The 21,709-nt window shown below is 42.2% G+C and overlaps 1 protein-coding gene across 2 annotated transcripts in view; it reads right to left on the bottom strand.

Moving 5' to 3' along the window:
* Window positions 1-14,839, bottom strand: part of GASK1B (golgi associated kinase 1B) — a 69,434-nt gene extending 54,595 nt beyond the window's left edge. The window contains exons 1-2 of one of the 2 annotated variants that reach the window (XM_060178900.1): window positions 14,758-14,839; window positions 12,385-13,518 (exon numbers count right to left, since the gene is read on the bottom strand). In XM_060178900.1, the coding sequence (XP_060034883.1) occupies window positions 12,385-13,291 (907 nt within the window). In that variant the 5' untranslated portion in view covers window positions 13,292-13,518; window positions 14,758-14,839. The remainder of the gene's footprint in view (window positions 1-12,384; window positions 13,519-14,757) is intronic. The other variant, XM_007530386.3, reaches the window with a different exon arrangement.
* Between the last annotated feature and the right edge of the window lie 6,870 nt (window positions 14,840-21,709).

Below are 21,709 nucleotides of genomic sequence, written 5' to 3'. Positions count from 1 at the left end.
GTCCTATCCACTGTCAGTTCCAAGCACTTTAATTTCATGACCAAATTTGGCCATTTTTACTTTTGTTCAAGTAAACATAAAGCTAGATGAGCAAAATAAGAAAGAGAGGGAGTCAGGCGGTTAAGTGGAGGTGGCACAAAGTGCAAGGACCAGCGTTAGGATCGCGGTTCAAGCCCTGGCTCCCCACCTGCAGGGCTGTCGCTTCACAAGCAGTGAAGCAGGTCTGCAGGTGTCTTATCTTTCTTTCCTCCTCTCTGTCTTCCCCTCCTCTCTCTATTTCTCTATGTTCTATCCAACAACAATGATATCAATAACTACAATAAAACAACAAAGGCAACAAAAGGGAATAAAAATAAATAAATAAATATAAAAAAATTTTAAAAAGAAAGAAATGCTTAAGAGATACAGCATCAACCACTGAAGAAGCTTATTAACTAAATTACAAAAAAAAAATCTAGTGTTGCCATGTGTGAGGTGTTGTTACAAGCATTGTAAGTATATCACAACTCTGAATCTTCACAAGATGTTATGATTTGTTTTTTTTATTATTCTTCTCCTGATGACACTAATAAATACATAAGGCCCCAAGAATCTGAACACCCCAGGTAACAGAGTTAGTAACTGTAGCGCTGGAATTCACACTCAGAGTCTAGGTTGTCGGCAATCATGAGCCAAATTGTAGTGCTTCTGCCCTCCTCAATATATATGATAAAGTTCTAACCTCTCCCTACCCTGTACCTCAGAATATGACTGTATTTGAAGACAGGGCCTTCAGAATGGTGATTAAATTTAAAATGAAACCATTATGGTGAACACTAATCCAATGCTGCTATTTTCCTTAGAAGAAAAGATTGGGATGCAGAAAGTCATCAAACCAAATGAACACACACAGGCTACGCCTACCCGTGTTGGCATAGAAAGAAGGTGACTATCAGTCACCAGGTTCTAGATGCTGGCATGATGCCAACCAGACTTCCCTGGACAAGCAACCCCACCAATGTGTCCTGGAGCTCCGCTTCCCCAGAGCCCCGCCCCACTAAGAAAGAGAGAGGCAGTCTGGGAGTATGGATCAACTCGTCAACACCCATGTTCAGTGGGGAAGCAATTACGGGAGCCAGACCTTCCACCTTCTGCTTTCTATTCTGACCCTGGGTCCATATACCCAGAGGGTTAAAGACTAAGAAAGCTATCAGGGGAGGGGATGGGATATGGAGTTCTGATGTTGGGAATTGTGTGGAATTGTACCCCTCTTATCCTATGGTTTTGTCAATGTTTCCTTTTGATAAAAAGAAGAAGGAGGAGAAGAAGAAGAAAAAGGAGGAGGAGGAGGAGAAGGAGAAGGAGAAGATGAAGATGTAGAAGGAGAAGTAGAAGGAGAGGAAGAAGAAGAAGAAGGAGAAGAAGAAGGAGAAGAAGAAGAAGAAGAAGAAGGAGGAGGAGGAGGAGGAGGAGGAGGGGGGGGGGAGAGGGAGAGGGAGAGGGAGAGGCAGAGGCAGAGGGAGAGGGAGAGGGAGAGGGAGAGGGAGAGGGAGAGGGAGAGGGAGGAGGAGGAGGAGGAGGAGGAGGAGGAGGAGGAGGAGGAGACTATCAACCAGCCAAAAATCAAGGTCTCCAAAGAACTAAACATAGACTCTTTGATCTTGACCTTCTAGCCTGTAGAATTGTGAGGAAATAAATTTCTGTTATTCAAGCCACCTTGCCTGTGTAGTTAGGAATGACTACCCTAGAAAGTTACAATGCTTGCCAGACTGGGCTCTCACCGGCAAAACTCTTTGAGTAACACATTGCACAGTTTATTCCTCATGCTTAGCACAGTGCCTCACCCATTAACTGTCAATGTTATAGAGTCTAATTAAAATTGACTGCAGCTTTGTCATGTGTTCTTCAACTCCCCCCTGAGTGGGGAGGAGTCCTGTACCTGTGTGCTCCTCAGACCAATTCAGAGAGAGCAGCACACTCAATTCTGAGGGGAAGGTCATGGTGTTGAGTTGAGAAGGGTACTGACTATATCCTGAAGCCAGTGACACTAAGATGATTCCCTCTGAGCCACTGTACTCCCAAGATGCACTAGAGTCAGGTCCATGGGAGCAGGAGTTCTGGATGATTTTGTGCACTGATGTAGCTCCCAACAGCTACAAGAGTGGCTGGCTCTTAGCAGGGGCTCAATCAATAGTCCTTTAAAAGGAAAGAAGGCAAATGTGGTACTACAGAAGAGAAGAGGTTGCATGGAGCCGAGGCCCAGCATATTTATGTTGTGAGCCTGGGGGCAACTATTTACTGTCTCTTCCATGTCTCTCTATGTGGATCAATATCAGGTTCCAGAGGTGTGGCAGAGAAGCCTCTCAGGATGCACCACTTTTCTTTTTTAAGAAATACTTTATTTATTTATTTTGGATAGAGGCAGAGGGAAGTTGAGAAGGAAGGGGAATATACAGAGGGAGAGGGACAAGGAAACACCTACAGCACTGGTGTCTCCTGAAACATCTACATTGCTGGTGGGGACTAAGGGCTTGAACCTGGGGCCTTGTACACTGTAATGTGTGCTCTCTGTCAGGTATGCCAACAGTTGGTTGTGACCCCACTTTTCTATGAAGATGTGTAGAGAGCAAACAGGACTAGAGCAGAGCAGCATGGCTTAGAGCTCAGGAAACCTTTGTCCACAGTTGAATGGAAAAATTAAGCTAACTGGCTTAATTTGACAGCTAAAGAAATCCCCAGATACACACACACAGACACACACACACACAGAGACACACGTACACGCACACGCACACGCACGCATGCACCTATACTTCCAAATTAATATTTTAAGAAAGTCTACACAGAGGCCAGAGATTTCTAGGATACTGAAGTCAGTGCGTTTCCAAGTGGTGAGGGTATCTGGGTTATTCTCACAACTGCTTCTGTTCTAGCCTGAGAGCTGAAATATCATGAAATGAAAATCTACCCTTTCATGGCTCTGGCCATTGCACCATCACCCAGATCTGTGTGGCTGAACTCAAAAAAGCAATGGAGAAAGACACAGTGTATTTCTCTGACTTTATAATAAGACAAGGCAATACAAGTTGGAAAACAGGGAGCAACTTGGGAATCTACAATGAATTTAAATGGAAGTTGGTGGGATGCCTGCAGTCTGTCTTCTTAGCAGCTTTGGACATACAGAATTCGTGGAACAGGCTACCGTAACTTAGTATGACAGCTCTGTGGCAGTAAAGCAGCATCCTAAAAATAAAGCATACAGAATTCATCTTCCATGCTGGGCATGAAAAATAGTGCAATGCTTCAATGTGACCAAAATGGCGTCCCTTGGGATGCATTCACATTTCAGTGCAGACTGCTAGGGAAGATATAGCAAAGCTCAAAATTGAAGAGCACAGAAGGGTGCTGGGCTATCTCATGCTCTTGATTTTTACAAGGGACCTCCAGCTTTGTCTTAGATAAATATTGTAAAATACCTTGTGTAAAAATCAATCTTTTTTTTAATTTTTTTATTTTTTAACTAGAGCACTGTTCTGCTCTGTCTTATGGTGGTGTGGGGGATTGAACCTGAGACGTTGGAGCCTCAGGCATGAGTCTGTTTGCATAACCATTATGCTATCTACCCTCCACCCATAAAAATCAATCTTAATGTGTCAGCACCATACAGTACCTGATGACCTTTGAAGTGATTTGTGAGTTCTATGAGGATACTTTGGAAGAGAACATTAATATATTCAGCCACATTTGCATATGCATGATTGATTGTTTATGATAAAACAAGAAAATATGGCTTGCCCTTACAAAATATACATACATACCACTGCAGCACTGGAGTGGTATAGCTATACTTGGCCTTGCATAAAAACGTTCTCACTGGGTGTTGGGCAGTAGCGCAGTGGGTTAAGCGCACTTGGCGCAAAGCTCAAGGACCGGCTAAGGATCCCGGTTTGAGCCCCTGGGCTCCCCACCTGTAGGGGAGTCGTTTCACAGGCGGTGAAGCAGGTCTGTAGGTATCTATCTTTCTCTCCACCCTGTCTGTCTTCCCCTCCTCTCTCGATTTCTCTCTGTCCTTTCCAACAACGAATGACATCAACAACAACAATAATGACCACAGCAAAGCTACAACAACAAGGGCAACAAAAGGGAGGGAAAAAAGGCCTCCAGGAGCTGTGGATACATGGTGCAGGCACTGAGCCCCAGCAATAACCCTGGAGGCAAAAAATTTAAAAAAAATGTTCTCACTATTAAATTGTTGGGTTGACAACAGTTAAATAGAAGTGTTGACATAGTGTTAAGCCAGAATGTCTTGATAAAATGGGACTCTTCTTGCTATTATATCACAATTGCTCCAAGTTATGTTCAAGAGGTGATGTGAGTTGAAAGAAGTTAACACAGGAAGCTTTATCAGAGAGACCTTGATATGAACTTTAGTTCCACTGATCACTGACTATGCGTCCTTGGATATTTCACTGAACCTCACTGAACTGCAGGATTCAGGATATATCTTTCGAGTATTGGGTCCTTAAGTAACTTTCAAGACAAAATAGCACCAAAGTATAAGTACTGTGTGATGCCAAAAACTGGTTCTTTATAGACTTCCTGCTGACGATTCATTACTGCAGAATCTTTTTTTAATAATTTGATATTATACTTCAATTTGCTCTTGCATTTCTCACAGAGCTATGTAGAGAGGGAAGTCTGCCACAGGGAAAGCGTGGCACTCCCTTCCTAATCACAACCTTGCTCTTCTCCAAGCACACCTTGTCATTTTCTCAGTTATCTTTGGGGTAACACCTGTCTGCAAATGGTGTGGTATATAATGCCAGTGAGCCCACTAATTTCATGTGTGTATTTTTATAGGCTAGGAGAATCACGTTGAATTCATCAAAGTATACACTGCAAAACCAGTTCCAGGTTAACCTGAGCTGGTGGGGAATTACTGATAAGATCACCCACATTGGTTTGACCAATTTTAAAAACCCAAAGATGAACTTCATAACCAGGACCTTTGTCACTGAATCAACAGAAAGCTAAATCAGGCTTCATTTGATTCTTTTTTATGTCTCTCCCTTTGTTTCCTGTGTTTCCTTTTTACACACAGTTAATTTACATGATTTCCATGAATTAAGCGAGGTGCTTAATTACCCTGGGTCACTACCTGCACATTCACAAACCATCTCTCAGAGAAACACCCACCTTATAAACATTTTCTGTGGTGATCAGGTGGTGGTGCACCTGGTTAAGTGCTCACATCACAGTGTGCAAGGACCCAGGTTCAAGCCCCTGGTCCCCACCTGCAGGGGGAAAGCTTCACAAGTAGTGAAGCAGGGCTGCAGATGTCTCTCTGTCTCTCTCCCTCTCCATCTCTTCCCTCTCAATTACTCTCTGTCTCTATCCAATAATAAATAAATAAATACTTTCTGAGGATTTACTGAGCTAATGCACGCACAGTACTTTAAACAAAGGCCCCTGGTATATTGTAACATCAATATTACTTCTACTGTGGTGACAGATGTCTTCTTGGGAAAAAAAAAGTTTCCTATGGCCTGTATCTATACAAAAGTATATAAGTAATCTGCTTCTAGTTAGCTTAAATAGACAGACTAATAGGTTGTGGTGAGAGAGAAAGAAGATCTAATGGGCCAGGTTAGCTCACTTGGCTGAGCGCACATGCTAAGAGTGTGCAAGGACCCAGTTTCAAGCCCCTGGTCCCCACCCGCAGGAGGAATGTTTCAGCAGTTGTGGAGCAGAGCTGCAGGTGTCTCTCTGTCTCTCTCCCTCTCTACTGCCCCATTCCCTCTCGATTTTTGGCTGTCTCTATCCAATAAATAAATATAATTTTAAAAAGAGAATGAATATCAACTTTTTTTTGCCTCCAGGGTTATTGCTGGGGTTCGGTGCCTACACCAGGAATCCACTGCTCCTGGAGGCTACCTTTCCCCTTTTGTTGCCTTTGTTTTTTTATCGTTGTTGTGGTTATTATTGTTATTATTGATGTCATCGTTGTTGGATAGGACAGAAAGAAATGGAGAGAGCAAGGGAGACAGAAAAGGGGAGAGAAAGATAGATTCCTGCAGACCTGCTTCACCGTTTATGAAGCAACCCCCCTGAAGGTGGGGAGCCGGGGGCTCGAACCAGAATCCTTATGCAGTTAACCCGCTGCGCTACTGTCCAACCCCCAGAAGATCTACTTTAAGGTCTCTTAAATATTAATAATTGGTATGGAAGCAGATTGCTAGGAAGATTGCTGTCTTTTTTTTTTAAATATTTTTAACATTTTCTTTATATTTATTTATTTTCCCTTTTGTTGCCCTTGTTGTTTAACATTGTTGTGGTTATTGGTGTCGTTGTTGGATAGGACAGAGAGAAATGGAGAGAGGAGGGGAAGACAGAGAGGGGGAGAGAAAGACAGACACCTGCAGACCTGCTTCACCGCCTGTGAAGCGACTCCCCTGCAGATGGGGAGCCGGGGGCTCAAACTGGGATCCCTAAGTCAGCCACTCCTTGCACTTTGCGCCATGTGCACTTAACCCGCTGTGCCACTGTCTACTCCCAGACTGCTGTCTTTTAAACTCAGAAGCTGAAAGACAAGGGCTTGAGGTTTTCTTGACAACTAGCTCATTTTACAGTGAGTTGGAAGTCATGCTACCTTTCTTTAATCTCAAAAATTGAGGTAGAAATGTTTATTGCATCAGCTCCTTAGGTTAATTTATAAAGATGAAATGTCTATATTCAACTCACATCGCAGACTATCTATGTTTTTGGCACTGAGCCTGAGTTTATTTACACAAACATTCATCAAAAAAGTCAAGAGGACTGGAACAACATTTAGGGAAAGTAACTTAATGGGATTTGCTGACTGTTAAAAGACCTATCAGGTTCAATGATTAAAGAAGTAAACTATATACCCAAGCTAAATCCTATTGTTCCTCGTACAGAAAACGTATTATTAAGTCACACTTTAGTGTAAGACTAGCAGACCAGATTCACGGTCCCCATAAGCACAATCCCTGAAAACCTTATTGTTGGCAGTATAAAAAGGCTGTCAAGAACAATTTGAACTAAAAGCCTCCAAAGGAAACTTCAGTCTAGGTTGAGGGCCAGAAATAGTAGTACTTGCCTTGAGTGTTGGAAACTGGAGGCAAATACAGATTAACTGCTTAGAATAAATGGAAAAGTTAAAAATATGTATTTCTAGATTGATTCAAAAATATTTATGAAGTACCTGCTACGTATCAGACTTTCCACTAGCATGGAGATATGCAACAGGGGTAAGGATAGATAACATAATGGTTAAGCAAAGAGACTCTCATGCCTGAGGCTCCAAAGTCTCAGGTTCAATCCCCTGCACCACTATAAACCAGAGCTGTTTAAAGGAGAGAGAGAGAGAGAGACTGAATAAATAAAACATAAAAGAGCTGTTCCTTCCCAGACCTAGAACTTAGTGAGAAGGAATAGATTATTTAATAAGCATCTATAATACACTGTCATCACATTTAAGAATGAGTCAAAAATGGACACGGGGTAGTTAGACATGATCTGTCACCTTTTGAGGTAGACAAGGAGACATGAATAAATCTAAGATCGGACCAAGTGAAAAGCTGGAGGAAGCTACAAGAAAAACACATGGTGCTCTGGAAGGTAAAGAAAGGCAGGCACCATTCAGGAAAACATTAGAAATAGGCAGATAGAAATAGATGCCAAAATGCATACATCTACAAATGCATAGATCTACATGTATGCCAAAATGCATACATGTCTACATCTCTCTCTTTTTGTTAATATAGAGACAGTGAGGCAGAAGGAAAGAAAGAGAGAGAGAGAGAGAGAGAGAGAGAGAGAGAGAATAATTATAGGACTGAAGCCTTAAGCTTCCTTCAGTGTGGTAGTTGTTGGGCTTGAACCCATGGCAAAGTTGCACATTATACAAGTGACTACTTTCACCAACCCCTCATAGAGCTTAACATGACGTGACCTGATCTCTTTACGTACTTCATGATCTATTCATAGTATAATAATCTATGAGACAGTTAGGTTTTGCAGAATACTCATACCTATTTAAAGAACTCCACAGGCTGCTAAGGAAAGTCACCAGATTTCAGGACTAACCCTATAAGAAAAGCAGTCAGGGAGTCGGGCAGTGGTGCAGTGGGTTAAGCGCCCGTGGCACAAAGGGCAAGGACCAGCGTAAGGATCCCGGTTCAAGCCCCGGCTCCCCACCTGCAAGGGAGTCACTTCACAGGTGGTGAAGCAGGTCTGCAGGTGTCTATCTTTCTCTCCCCCTCTCTGTCTTCCCCTCCTCTTTCCATTCTCTCTGTTCTAACAATGACGACATCAATAACAACAACAATAACTACAACAACAATGAAAAAAAAGGGCAACAAAAGGGAAAATAAATATTTTTAAAAATTCCAAAATAAAAGGAATCAATAAAAGTCTGATAGTAGCTGAGATATATCTTTGGGTATTTATTTTTAATATATATATATATATATGTATATTTATAATAGAGACAAAGAGAAATTAGGAGGGAAGGGGGAGAAAGACTGATAGATATATTGGTAGGCACATGCAGCACTGCCTCACTGCTCATGAAGCATCCCCTCGGCAAATGGAGATTAGAGGCTTGAACCTGGATCCTTGTACCCTGTTAAGTGTTTGCTTTACTAGGTGTGCCACCACCCAACCCAGTGTCAGATATTTAATTCATCATATTGAAAGTCAGATTAATACAGACCTGGTGCCATTCCACCACTACTTGCTTCTGCGACGTGACAAGAACATCAAGCTCTGTTGGAATTATAAACCTTCTTCAAATTAAAAGCAACTGCCCTCGTTATTCCTAAAAATGCTAAATGATCAGAGCAGAGAATGAAATATTTGAAAGAAATCTTGGTACAAAAAAGCTTACTGAAATCAGCATCAGACCTGAGTTTTACTCCCAGACTCGCCATATAGAAACTTAATGAGTAAGGCTTGGAGGCTTTTTGAGTAACACCATATTTACTAAAGGCAATACTTACTGAAGGTGTACTTTGTGGCTGACATATGTATAGCTACTGTAGCAATCCTGACAGACTGAACTGTTATGTGCATTGACGTTGTAATGACCCAGTTGATGTGAAGGTGGCAACTAGCGAGCGACCTATCACATCAGTAACAACCACAAAGAAGCTGGTAAGCAGACTTGTCGAAAAAGCTAGAACTGATAAAACCCAGCTGTGTAAAGAGGCATTGCCGAAATTAAATCTACAGGAAGACCTGTGGATAACATACTTGTGAACTATGATATAAAATTGGAGATTAGGAGTCGGGTGGTGGTGCACCTGGTTGACTGCACATGTTACTATGTTCAAGGACCCGGGTTCGAATGCCCGGTCCCCACCTGCAGGGGGAAAGCGTCACAAGTGGTGAAGCAGTGCTGCAGTTGTCTCTCTTTCTCACTCCCTATCTACCCCTTCCCTCTCGATTTCTGGCTGTCTCTATCCAATAAATAAAGATAATAAAATAAATTAAAAATTAAAATAAAATAAAGTTGTATATTAAATTGAACCATGCTGAGATGGCCCCACACCCTTGAGGAGTCACTCCTTTAGAGGGACTCTGGTTTAAGAGAAGTGGCCCCTTTGGAATATAACTAAAATATGCCTACTAGCTATCTATAAAACGGAGACACCCCCCCCCCCCCCACCCAACTCTTCATCTGCACTACTCCAGCCTTTAGGTTCATGATTGGTCAACAATTTGTTTGGCTTTGTATGTTAACTCCCTTTACAGCCACCAGGTTCTAGATGCTAGCATGATGCCAACCAGACTTCCCTGGACAGACAACCCCACCAATGTGTTCTGAAGCCCTACTTTTACCCAGAGTCCTTCTCCACTAGGGAAAGAGAGAGACAGGCTGGGAGTATGGATTAAGCTGCCAACGCCCATGTTCAGCAGGGAAGCAATTACAGAAGCCAGACCTTCCACCTTCTGCATCTCACAATGACCTTGGGTTCATACTCCCAAAGGGTTAAAGAATGCGGAAGCTATCAGGGGAGGGGATGAGATATGGAGTTCTGGTGGTGGGAATTGTGTGAAGTCGTACCCCGGCTTATCCTATGGTTTTGTCAGTGTTTCCTTTTTATAAATAGAATAAATAAAGAGAAGTGGCCCCGCCCTCCACGCAAAAGAAGTCTGCTGGAAATCCTTGTCTGCTTGCCTTAGCAGCACTTTAGTGATATTCCCCAGCCTCCTCAAGCCCCTTTTACTGCTACCTGAGTTGTACACTAGTAATACAGTGTGGACTAATCCCACAATAAAATCATATTGTTGTTCTATCACAATTGACTTGAGTCCTAAAGTGAATCCCCCACTCACTGTTGACATGACAACCTGACACTAGAGTGTTACTACGAGTTCCATGCTATCTTCCCCTTTATTAACTGAAAGCTACCTCCTGAGATAGGTGAGTATTACCATTTTGCAACTGAGGAAAATGAGTCATAGAAAAAACATGATTGTTCATGGTGTCCAAGTTGATAAAGTTCAACCTAGGCAGTTCCATAATGAGGCTCCTAGCCATTGCTTTATTCTCCCAGCATCCAGCCAGGAGGATCTGAGGGAATTTCAATGGATATATCAGTGTCCAAAGTCTCAGAAAGTATTTAAGAGTTCATCTTCTATTCTCAAGGGCCTTAGTGAAACACATAGAGCCTTACAGGAATGAACCTGTGCCCTGCTTTTCCAAGGAAAGCCTTGGAGTATGGTTGTTGCCCACTACTGTCTTCTTTCACTGCAGGATCTTCCAGTTTGGATAGCTAACTTATAACAGATACCTAAGTACAGTGCTTAAGAGCTATTTTAAAGTGATGTTGATCAAATCCCATTTTAGCCATTAACTGACAGTTGAGATCAACTTCTTTGCCTAAATGATCCTCAATTTTCTCATATCTTAAATGGAAACAATAGTAGTACTTACCTGTAGCACTGTTGGGAGAACCAGTGGTGTTAGTGTATACATGAAGTCTGCAAAGTAATTACATAGTCCTTAACAAATAGTGAGCATCCAATAAAAATTGGCTTTCTCCAACATCTGATTAAATGAATACACATCAGCATGATCACAGTGGATCATCTTATGAGCTCGAGATATCAAAACACACCTATGAATCTGAAGCAACTAGATACAAACCAACATAAGAATGCCTAATCTTCTTAAATAAATCACTGACACAACAAGAGGCACCTATTTCACAGCTAAAGTAAAATTCCAAAGTTGATGCAAGTGCATTTTGGTTCTCTGTCACTCCCAAGACTTATCATCTATTCTAGTGCAGACTCCATAGTAGACTCACTAAAATGTTATTTTTATGTGAACAGAGAGTAAATGAATAGCTTTTTCTTTTTAGCTGTTGATCCAGATAGATTAGATGTGGATACATTAGAAGCAACTCCTGGAATCATTCTGTATTCAAACACCAACCACTGACTACCCTAGTTTGTAAGCAACTCCAGAGTAACTTCAAGATTCACAAAACATCCCATGTTTGTCTGGAGCAGGACCATAGTCCAGCCATCCTGCTCTAACTTTACTAGCTATAACCTAGAACCTGCCAAAAAGCTTATCAATTTCAAGAATCTTTGGAAGTTAGGCTCAATAAACCACCATCAAGGGACTGGAGAAATCATGTGGCTAGTAATTAGTATGCATTCTGACCTAATCGCCCATCTTTGCCTCATTGTCATTGTGAAATAAAGGGGACTAGCCAAGGGGTTGAATCTAACATGGTTGGGTTAGAAAGATTCCATCTGCTGAAGACAACCCACTTTCTTCTTCCCTTATCATTTTAGAAACATCCAACAGTGATGAGGAGACAGCACAATGGTTATGCAAAAGACTTTCATGTTTGAGGCTCAGGGTCTCAGGTTCAATCCCTAACACCTTCATACACCAGAGCTGAGCAGTGCTCTGATCTCTGTCTCTCACTGAAATAAAAGAAAATATTTAAAAAAAAAGAAACTCCCAACAAATGACATTCTATTTCCATAGTAACATATCTAATAATATGCTAGACTGTTAGCCAAGTCTTCGTTTCCAACTAGGACTTCCTCTCCTCATCATGCAAATTGCCATCAGCTTCAATTAATTGTAATAAGTCATTGAGAAGTGCAGTGAAAAGATGGGGGAGCAAAGATTACATAGTGTGGGTTTACTCTTGCATGTAGAGCTCAGCATTTCCTTGGAACTCTCACATCCTCCCAAAGCTGGGGGAAATAAAGAATGCCAACCTTATGGGAAGACATGTTGCTGCTGTCCAAATGTGCAACGTGGGTGGAGAAAATCATTTAGAGATGGGAAAGAGAGAGGGAGAGCAGAAAGAAAACTCGAATCCCCAACAGCTGCAAATGGGAAGCAGTTACCTTGGATGAACTCTGATTTCCTGCTCACAGAAGGCAGGGTCCTGTTGAGTCCCAGGATCCTATCCAGGTGGAAGGCAAACACCTCGCTCAGATCCAAAGGCGGCTTGAGCAGCCCGCAGGGACCAGAGCCACACCCAGGCACAGAGCCAGTGGTGCTCCCCTCCAGCACCAATAAGTAGCTTTGACTCTTCTGGGACACTGGCTGGAGGCCGGTTATGGCCCCATCTGCTAACAGGCGCATTCTGCGGATGTCTTCTTTGCTCAGCCACGAGGGGGCGCTCTCGCTGTAGATCCTGATGTTGCTTTCCTGAACCCTAGGCTGCTGGAGATCTGACTCCCGACTTCGCACTCCGAGACCTGGTATCAATTTCCAGGGCCGGTCCCCAACCTTGGCCAGCTTCCCTTCCAAGATATTACCATGTATCTCAGTCTCCACTGCCCTTGCAGCTGCCTGCAGCTGGAGGGATGGTCCCACCAAAGCCCCCTGGCCCGGGGCCAGAGATAGCAGCGCATATTTCTTCCTGCGCTTCGGCTTCACTGTGCCCCGGATGTTGGCGGGCTTGCTGCGCTTGGAACGGAGGGTAATGTACACCACATTGGGTTGCAGCGTGGTCCCATTGCCCTGGGACTCAGGAGGGGCCAGGGTACCATCCAAGGGTATCTCAGGAAAGGACACTTCAGCACTGTCTCTCAGGTGCTTCCCCTTCGCCCCTGCGCGTCCTTTCTGGAGAGAGGGGCGCCCCACCTGGCTCACCAGGAAGCCCAGGTAGATGGCACAGGCAGTGCCCAGCAGGAGGTTCCTCCGGGTCCGGGGGCGCCGGCTGCTCCAGAGTTTACACACCCGCGGGACACACAGGGAGCAGATGAACCAGTTTATGAGCTGCCCTGGCTTGTCTGGACAGGTCATTTCTCCGCCGCATCCACATGTTGGACAGAGTTTAAAGTTTGCAGTGGGCTCCTGCTGACATTCTGCATGGTCTCCTGGCTTCAACTGCCGCCGCCTCTCTCCTTAGGTGGCCAAAGTGGTCTCCCGTGGGTAGAGGTGGAAGTGAAGAGCTGGGAATGTTTCGGACACGCCCCACAGCAAACCTTTAAACTCCTGATCGTTTCCCCAAAGAGAAGTGTGGCGTGGTTCTGGAAATGAATGGAAACAGAACTGAGTCACAATCCCAAACAAGTTCAGTTCTTCTACAAGAGTATAGGAAAAAAAAAAAAAAAAAAAAAGGAATAACCCTTTCCTTTCACAACTATCACCACTAAATGCTTTTTAAGCAAAGTTTAAAGAAATCGGCATAAGTCAAATCATAAGACTTCATACTCAGTTTAAATTAGTAAAAACAAGTTCCATAAGTCAAGAAATATTTTGTAACTTATAACTAGTCATTCACTTTATTCTTTCTGAAAGAAAGGAATTAAAATTTGACAGATTCAGTTTTTTTTTTGAAATTCAAAAATCGTTTAAGTAATGGTATTTTTAATCCATTGCTATTTAAAATCTATTGCTATTAATAGTTAGTGTTTAAGTCCTGCACTAATTACAGAAGCACCGCGTACTAACATTTAAATACAGAAACATGTTATTTTAGTCTGATGGCAACATTTTCTCTTCATCATACATTCCATTATTATATATAAAGAATGATTACAATATAAAGCCAGAATATCCACGTCTTAGAAAAAGCTATTAAGTCAAACACAGATAAATACAAATTTGATTACTCTTTATTCTTTTTTTTCTTGACACTAAAGTTAGCTGAAAGAAAATATTACGGTATCTGGCTCTAATTTTTATGTAGTTCAAAAGTAAAAGAAGAATTTATAAGCAACCTTACTCACACAGTTGGCCCCAGGCTTGTCTCCAGAAAGAATGTAATCCCTGACTCTAATGCAAAGAACTTTTAAAGGCTGAGGCATGTAAGTAGAACATATTTCATGGTCAAGAGTGTTCCATATTTCAAATATCTCAGCTCAGTTTTAAAAGCTGCCTTGAAACCTACTAATTGCAAAGGGATACCTGAACACTCACTGCTGATAACCCAGTTTTATGACGCACAGGCTTTCTTTTCAGTAGTTTAAAATGCAAGCTTTATCATTATTATTATTTTAATTCCGAAAGAACAACTGCCATCCAGAAGCAGTCTCCAAGCAAATCATTTTCCTGCTTATTTTTAGCCTCTGTGAGCCCTCTAGTGTCTTGTTTGGAAACTGACTCAGAAATGTCAGGCTCTGGAATTGAAAGGATTGAGTGTTTGCTTAGCAGCAGCCGAATACAACAAATACCTTGTGAAATGAGGAATGCCATCCACCCCTCCTCAGTCCATCCCACATGGCTCAGATTAGAGCATGAAGGGCTTCCCGGGGACTAGGACTCACCTTACCATCTTGACTGTCTACAGAGGAAGTTTTTTTTTTTTTGTCTCCCACCACTTCTGAGAAGGCTTGGAAGTTTATAAAAAAAATAACTTGAAAAATAATAATAATAATAAGCAACCCCCCCCAAAAAAGGTAAGAAACGTTAACACAGCTGAGAGGCCAAATAGAGCAGTGAGGTAGGAGTAGTGCTCATAGATAGAGAAGGACATTTGAAGTGTGCAAGGGCATGGTGCAATAGTTTACACAAAGAGCCCTAGACTCTCTCTGATTGGAGGGCTTTTAAAAACAGGTTAGTGATTGGCTAAGGTAGTTTGCATGTCCTGGCACAAAGGCAGGACTAGTGACCTCAGGGTCTCACTTGGGCTTTTTCTTTTTTACTTCCATGGGAAATAGTATCAGAAGGCAGGCCTACAGGAAGGGGACAGGGACAGTGATTATTTTTCCCACTGTAAAAAAGAAGAGTGTGACACCGGTGGCCTGGAAGAGATAAGGGTTCAGCTTGTAAATCCTAAAAATACTACATTTCACAATGCAAACAACAACAAATGATTAAGGAATGGCTGCGAAGAGAGTGTGTTCCAAGTGAAGAAAAAAAAAAAATCCCAAAAGCATAGAAAACTTACATAAACACAGGCTTTTTTTTTTTTTCAGAAAGTGCTGCCACATGAAGGAAGAAGAAAGAGTAATTCTAATACTTACTGTGCCCTAGCAGTTCCTGTATGCTTTGGCTAAACGTTGTGAGACTTAAAGCACCAAAGCAATTTTCTTTGTGCTCCCAAACTCTTGAAACATACAAGCACAGAATTCCTTCCTAGACAGTAAACGTTAACTCTATGAAACTATGGCAGATCTGGGTAATATATATAGATATAACACATTCTGGAGACTATCCAACCTGGCTCTTTAAAAAAGTCTTTTGATTTTTTTATATAGTAAAAGATAGATTCTCCCCCCTCCCACCCCCACTGGATTACAATAGGGCTCTGCTAGCTGTCTCTAAATCAACCTGCTTGCGTAAAAAAGTGTTTAAAAGGCTGATAATGGGCCCAGGAGGGGGTGAAGGGGTTAGCAAAAGTTATGCAAAATACGTGCTTGCCTGAGGCTCAGAGGTCCCAGATTCAATCCTCAACACCACCATAAACCAGAGCAGAGCAGTACCCCCCATTAAAATAAAATAACTAAAATATGTATTGGGTTGTTAGAAAAGTCATGATGCGTCTTGGCATCAAGAAACATAGAAGATATGTCACGACTTTTTCCACAATCCAATATATAAAAAGAAAGCAAATAAAATTTGTGTGTTAATAAATTTGATAAGACTTCCCCTTTCCCCCTCAAAATATATAATTATTAGAAAAAATCAATAAATTGATCCCCCTATATTGCCATGGAAGAAGGACCAGTGGAGACTGACATATGGAGTGCTCAGAGAATAAACTCCAAAGGGAGACAGTCAAAAGAGGTAGCTCACCGGGAGTCGGGCTATAGCCCAGCGGGTTAAGCGCAGGTGGCGCAAAGCACAAGGACTGGCATAAGGATCCCGGTTCAAACCCCGGCTCCCCACCTGCAGGGGAGTCGCTTCACAGGCGGTGAAGCAGGTCTGCAGGTGTCTATCTTTCTCTGTCTTCCCCTCCTCTCTCCGTTTCTCTCTGTCCTATCCAACAACGACAATAACAATAATAACTACAACAATAAAACAACAAGGGCAACAAAAGGGAATAAATAAATAAAATTAAATTTAAAAAAAAAAGAGGTAGCTCACCATGCCTTGAAATGCATGCTGCCCAGGTCTGAGTACCTTTGGTGCTTTTGGCAAAAGAGAAAGCTCTGGTGTGGTGGTGTTTCTCCCTCTCTCTGTGCCTCTCCCTGACTTTCTGTCTGGATGAAGATGTGCCCCAGAATAGTGAAATCGGGCATGCGTGCTATCCCAGTTCAATAGAAAGGGAGAGAGAATTATATCCAAATTATATTCCGCCATGAGGATAATTTCTGGAACCATCCGTTCCACCCCGGTTCCATGGCTGCCAGTTCTTAGCAACATCGCCCCGCCAGATATTCGTTGGGATGCGGCATCATCTAAGTTCATTTCCCACGTCTACGCTCGACCGGACCTGCCAATATACGCGGATATCTTCGCCCACCCTGTCCAACGCTTGACGTCTCGTCACCCATCTGGTCCCCTACGCCTACACTGAACTTCTCTGTTCCAGTCTCTTGGAGACAGAGTTGGCAGTCCGCTGAGGTAAAGAACAAACACCTCATCACAGACCCCTGCAAGCGTCAACCCGGCTTTGACCTAGCACGTTATGATCGGGCCCTCCTCAATCGCTATCGAACAGGCCATGGCCGGTGCGCCGCTATGTTCCACCGCTGGGGAGCCAGAGACGACCCGAACTGCCCCTGCGGCTCCAGACAGACTATGACCCACATAGTCAACGACTGCCACCTCTCCAGATTCAAAGGAGGTCTCGAAACTTTACATCGGGCTCAACCTGACGCTGTTGACTGGCTATGGAAGAAAGGCAAACGCTAGAAGAAGAAAAGGAGAGAGAAGAACCTAGTTCAGCTCTGAGTTCTGCTCCATTTCTTAGCTGCTGTAATCATGGTAAAAACAAATGCTCTACTGGGGAAGCTGTCTACCACTTCCCAGCCACCTCCTGTCATTCTTACTATATAGTTTGTCCAAAAAATAAAAATCTCACTCAAATGTATACATAGCCCAAAGTTGAAAACATGACACTCTCAAGATACTATGTGTTAAAAAAAAAACACAGCAGCATTCTCCAATCTGAGAAAAAAAATAAACTAGAAAAAAAAAATCTTGGTTGCAAAGTGGATTTAAGACAGTACACTATATTGCAAAATGATTTTTTAAATTTTTATTTATAAAAAGGAAACACTGACAAAAACCATAGGATAAGAGGGAGGGTTACAACTCCACACAATTTCCACCACCAGAACTCCTTATCCCACCCCCCCATAGCTTCCCTATTTTTTACTCCTCTGGGAGCAATGGACCCAGGGTTATTATGGGGTGTAAAAGGTGGAAGGTCTGGCTTCTGTCACTGCTTCCCCACTGAACATGGATATTGGCAGGTCAATCCATACTCCCAGCCTATCTTTTTAACTCACATAAGAAGAGACATGATGGGAGGAGGAAGAGCATCATGGTCATGCAAAAAGATTTTCATGCCTGAGTCTCTAAAGTCCCATATTCAAGAGCTAAGCAGTGTTCTGGAAAGAAAAAAAAAAAAAGGAGGAGGAAGAGAAATGTTAAATAAAAATAGGCATGCTAAAAAACAAGATAATCAGATATCAGGGTGGTTGTTGGTTAAAAAAGAGAAAGAGAAGAATATATATATATATGAATGAAGTGGTACTGGAGGGTCTGGGCAGTAGCACACTCAATTAAGTGCATATATCACTATGCACAAGGACCCAAGTTGGAGCCCCCAGTCCCCACCTGCAGGGAGGAAGCTTCACCAGTGGTGAAGCAGGCCTGCAGATGTCTATCTTTATTTCTCCCTCTCGGCCTTCCTTCTCCCTCAATTTCTGTCCTGTCAAATAAAAATAACAGGGGAAAAATGGTGGCCAGGAGCAGTAGTATTCTATATGACAATAATGATGAGAAAAGCAAAGAAAAGAGATGAAGGGAAGGTTTAAAAGTACTAGCAGAAAAAATGACATCATTTAAAGAGACATAAGAGACTATGTGCATGGAAATATGTTACATGTAAAAGTACTATATATTTGATATATAAATATATCATATATAAATACAGCTATGAGCATCTTTTTAAAACTGTTGTTGTCTAGCCATTCTTTGCTTTGTGTACAGCAGAATGGGTGGAGAGGGAGTGATAACAGCAAAGTTGTCTTACAATCCATCAGACACTGTTAGATACTGTTGTAAATTAGTTCTGTGCACTTGGTGAGTATATAAAGTCCACCCTCGGGTCAGCTCTTTATTCTCACTCCAAAGACTGCTATCACTTCGGACTATACATTTATGTTTCCATAGCACTTTGGGATTTGTCATTCCACTGTCCTCTCAAGATCATAATTGTTTCTTTATCCCCTTTCTTCCTTCCTTCCTTCTTTCCTTCCTTCCTTCCTTCCTTCCTCCCTCTCTCGCTCCCTCTTTACCTCCCCTTCCTTCCTTCCTTCCTTCCTTCCTTCCTTCCTTCCTTCCTTCCTTCCTTTCTCTTTTGCCTCCAGGTCATCACTGAGACTCAGTGTCTGCACCGTGAGCCCACCACTCCCAGCAGCTTAACTTTCCTTCCTTCCTTCTTTCTTTCCAATTTTTCTCCCTCTCTTTCTCTTCTTTCTTTCCTTCTCTCTCTTTCTTTTTCATTTTATTTGATAGAACAGACAGAAACTGAGAGACAAGGGGAAGACAGAAAAAGAGAAAGACAGACACCTGCAGACTTGCTTCACCGCTCATGAAGCATCCCTCCTGCATATGGGGATCAGGGACTTGAACTTGGGTCCTTGTGGCCTGGTAACCTATGTGCTCAATAGGGTGTGCCAACACCTGGACCTCTCATCATTGTTTCCTAAGGTTGTTCTCTTGGGAAAAATTGCAGATGATCAGCAGACTGGCTTGCTCACTTGAGTTGATGAGCATAGGTTAAAAATTCCTTTCTCAGGATCCAGGTTCGAGCCCCAAGGCTCCCCACCTGTAGGGGAGTCGCTTCACAGGCGGTGAAGCAGATCTGCAGGTGTCTTTCTCTCCCCCTCTCTGCCTTCCCTTCCTCTCTCCATTTCTCTCTGTCCTATCCAACAACATCAATAATAATAATAATTACAACAATAAAACAACAAGGGCAACAAAAAGGAATAAATAAATATTTTTTAAAATTCCTTTCTCTCTATAATAGAAACTATTATAATAGTTATAATAGTTTAAAATCTATAATAGAAACAGTGGAAAAGTAAATAATAAGACAATAGTATGGTCCATTACAATTATGTGAGAACCTTTAAAAAAAAGAGTGGTGAAGCAGGTCTGCAGGTGTCTATCTTTCTCTTTTTCTATCTCCCCTCTCCTATCGATTTCTTTCTATAAAATAAAATGAAAATAGAATATATTTTATCCTTAAAAAAAGTTTCAGAAAGGGGTGAGTATACAATATATACTTTGTGTGTTAAGCCTCCCGTGAGTACCCATTTATTGGGGAAACTGATGATCCTTCTTAGCCAACTGAATCCACATGGATCCCAGTCACTTTCAAAGCCAGCAACAAGCAGACATCAGGCTCAACCTGACGTTGTTGACTGGCTACGGAAGAAGGGCAAACGCTAGAAGAAGAAGAATAGAAAAGAGATTAATACTTTTACATCTTGCTGTTTACAATAAAATTTCTTAGTATTTTAGGCATTTACAAATAACAAAGTTAAAGAACAATGTCACCAAAAAAAAAAAAAAAGTACATATATAGGCCCCATTCAACGCCCCTCAAAATTCTAATTTAGTGGCTTTGAGATGGAATCCTGGAATTGGCACTGTAGTTTGAAAACTTCTCATGTGTAGGGTCATAATTCACTCTAACCAGGTCCAGAAAAGGAATTTTTTAAATGTATAGTTCAGTGGTAAGTCTTTGGTTTCACTGTCTTTGAAATAATCTTTAAATTCATGGGCAGGGGTAAACAGTATATTGGTTATGCAAAGAGACTTTCATGCTTGCAGTTCTGAAGTCCCAGGTTTAATCCCTTGCATCACCATAAGTCAGAGCTGAGGGAGTCGGGCTGTAGCGCAGCGGGTTAAGCGCAGGTGGTGCAAAGCACAAGGACCTGCATAAGGATCCTGCTTCGAACCCCAGCTCCCCACCTACAGGGGAGTTGCTTCACAGGCGGTGAAGCAGGTCTGCAGGTGTCTATCTTTCTCTCCTCCTCTCTGTCTTCCCCTCCTCTCTCCATTTCTCTCTGTCCTATCCAACAACGACAACAACAATAATAGCTACAACAATTTAAAAAAAAGGGCAACAAAAGGGAATAAATAAATTAAATAAATATAAAAAATTTTTTTTAAAAAGTCAGAGCTGATCAGTGATGTTGTATTATTAATAATAATAATACATAAGAGTTCCTAGTTATAAGACCCCCCAAAACTTGGCTGTGGTAAGGCTGTCTTCCAAAACCAGGTTAGATAGTGAGACAGACTCTAATTCTCTCACCCCACCCCAAAGAGTGATCTTTCCCCACCCCTTTCAGGTGTATGATTTTCCTGACACCCCCCCCCATTATTGTTGGCTCAAATCATCACACAGACTGCAGATAGATTCATTGTTCCTGTTTCTGTGATGGCCAGACCTTTCTACTGGATCTCATCACCTTTCTAAATCTCTGGTACCCATAGTCCTCTTCCTAGATCCATACCCTTCTAGAACACTAATGCCAACCTCAACCTGAACTCTCGGGTACGACCACTATCCTTATGTCCATATGGAATTTTCTAGCATTTTTGCTCTCTATTTTACCCCAGAGCAGCACCAAGCCAGTTTTTCCTGCCACTGAGAATTACTTAGTTTTATAATCTTTGAAATGTTGTCATGAAAGTGTTAATTGGTACCAAGGAGTTTGTAGTTCCTTAAATAATCAAATATTTCTTTTTTTCCTTTTTTTTTTTGATAGAACAGAGAGAATTTGAGAGGAGATGGCGAGATAGAAAAGGAAAGAGACAGAGAGACAACTGCATTTGCTTCACTGCTTATGAAGCTTCTCCCACTTAGGGTGGGGAGCAAGGGCTCAAACCTGGGTCCCTGTGCATGGTTATGTATTCATTCATCTGGGTGCACCACCACCCAGCCATACAATTCCTTAAATAAAGTGTTATAGTATATCTGTCTTAAAAAGTACATGCAAAAGAAGTTACACCTGTTGTGTTATAATTTTCACTGACTACGTGATTAGTCCTGAGAACATCCTTCCTTCATCAGCAGCACTGCATCTA

Source organism: Erinaceus europaeus, chromosome 19 (genome assembly GCF_950295315.1).
Source record: "Erinaceus europaeus chromosome 19, mEriEur2.1, whole genome shotgun sequence".
NCBI lineage: Eukaryota > Metazoa > Chordata > Mammalia > Eulipotyphla > Erinaceidae > Erinaceus > Erinaceus europaeus.
This window is presented reverse-complemented; position numbering and strand designations above follow the sequence as displayed.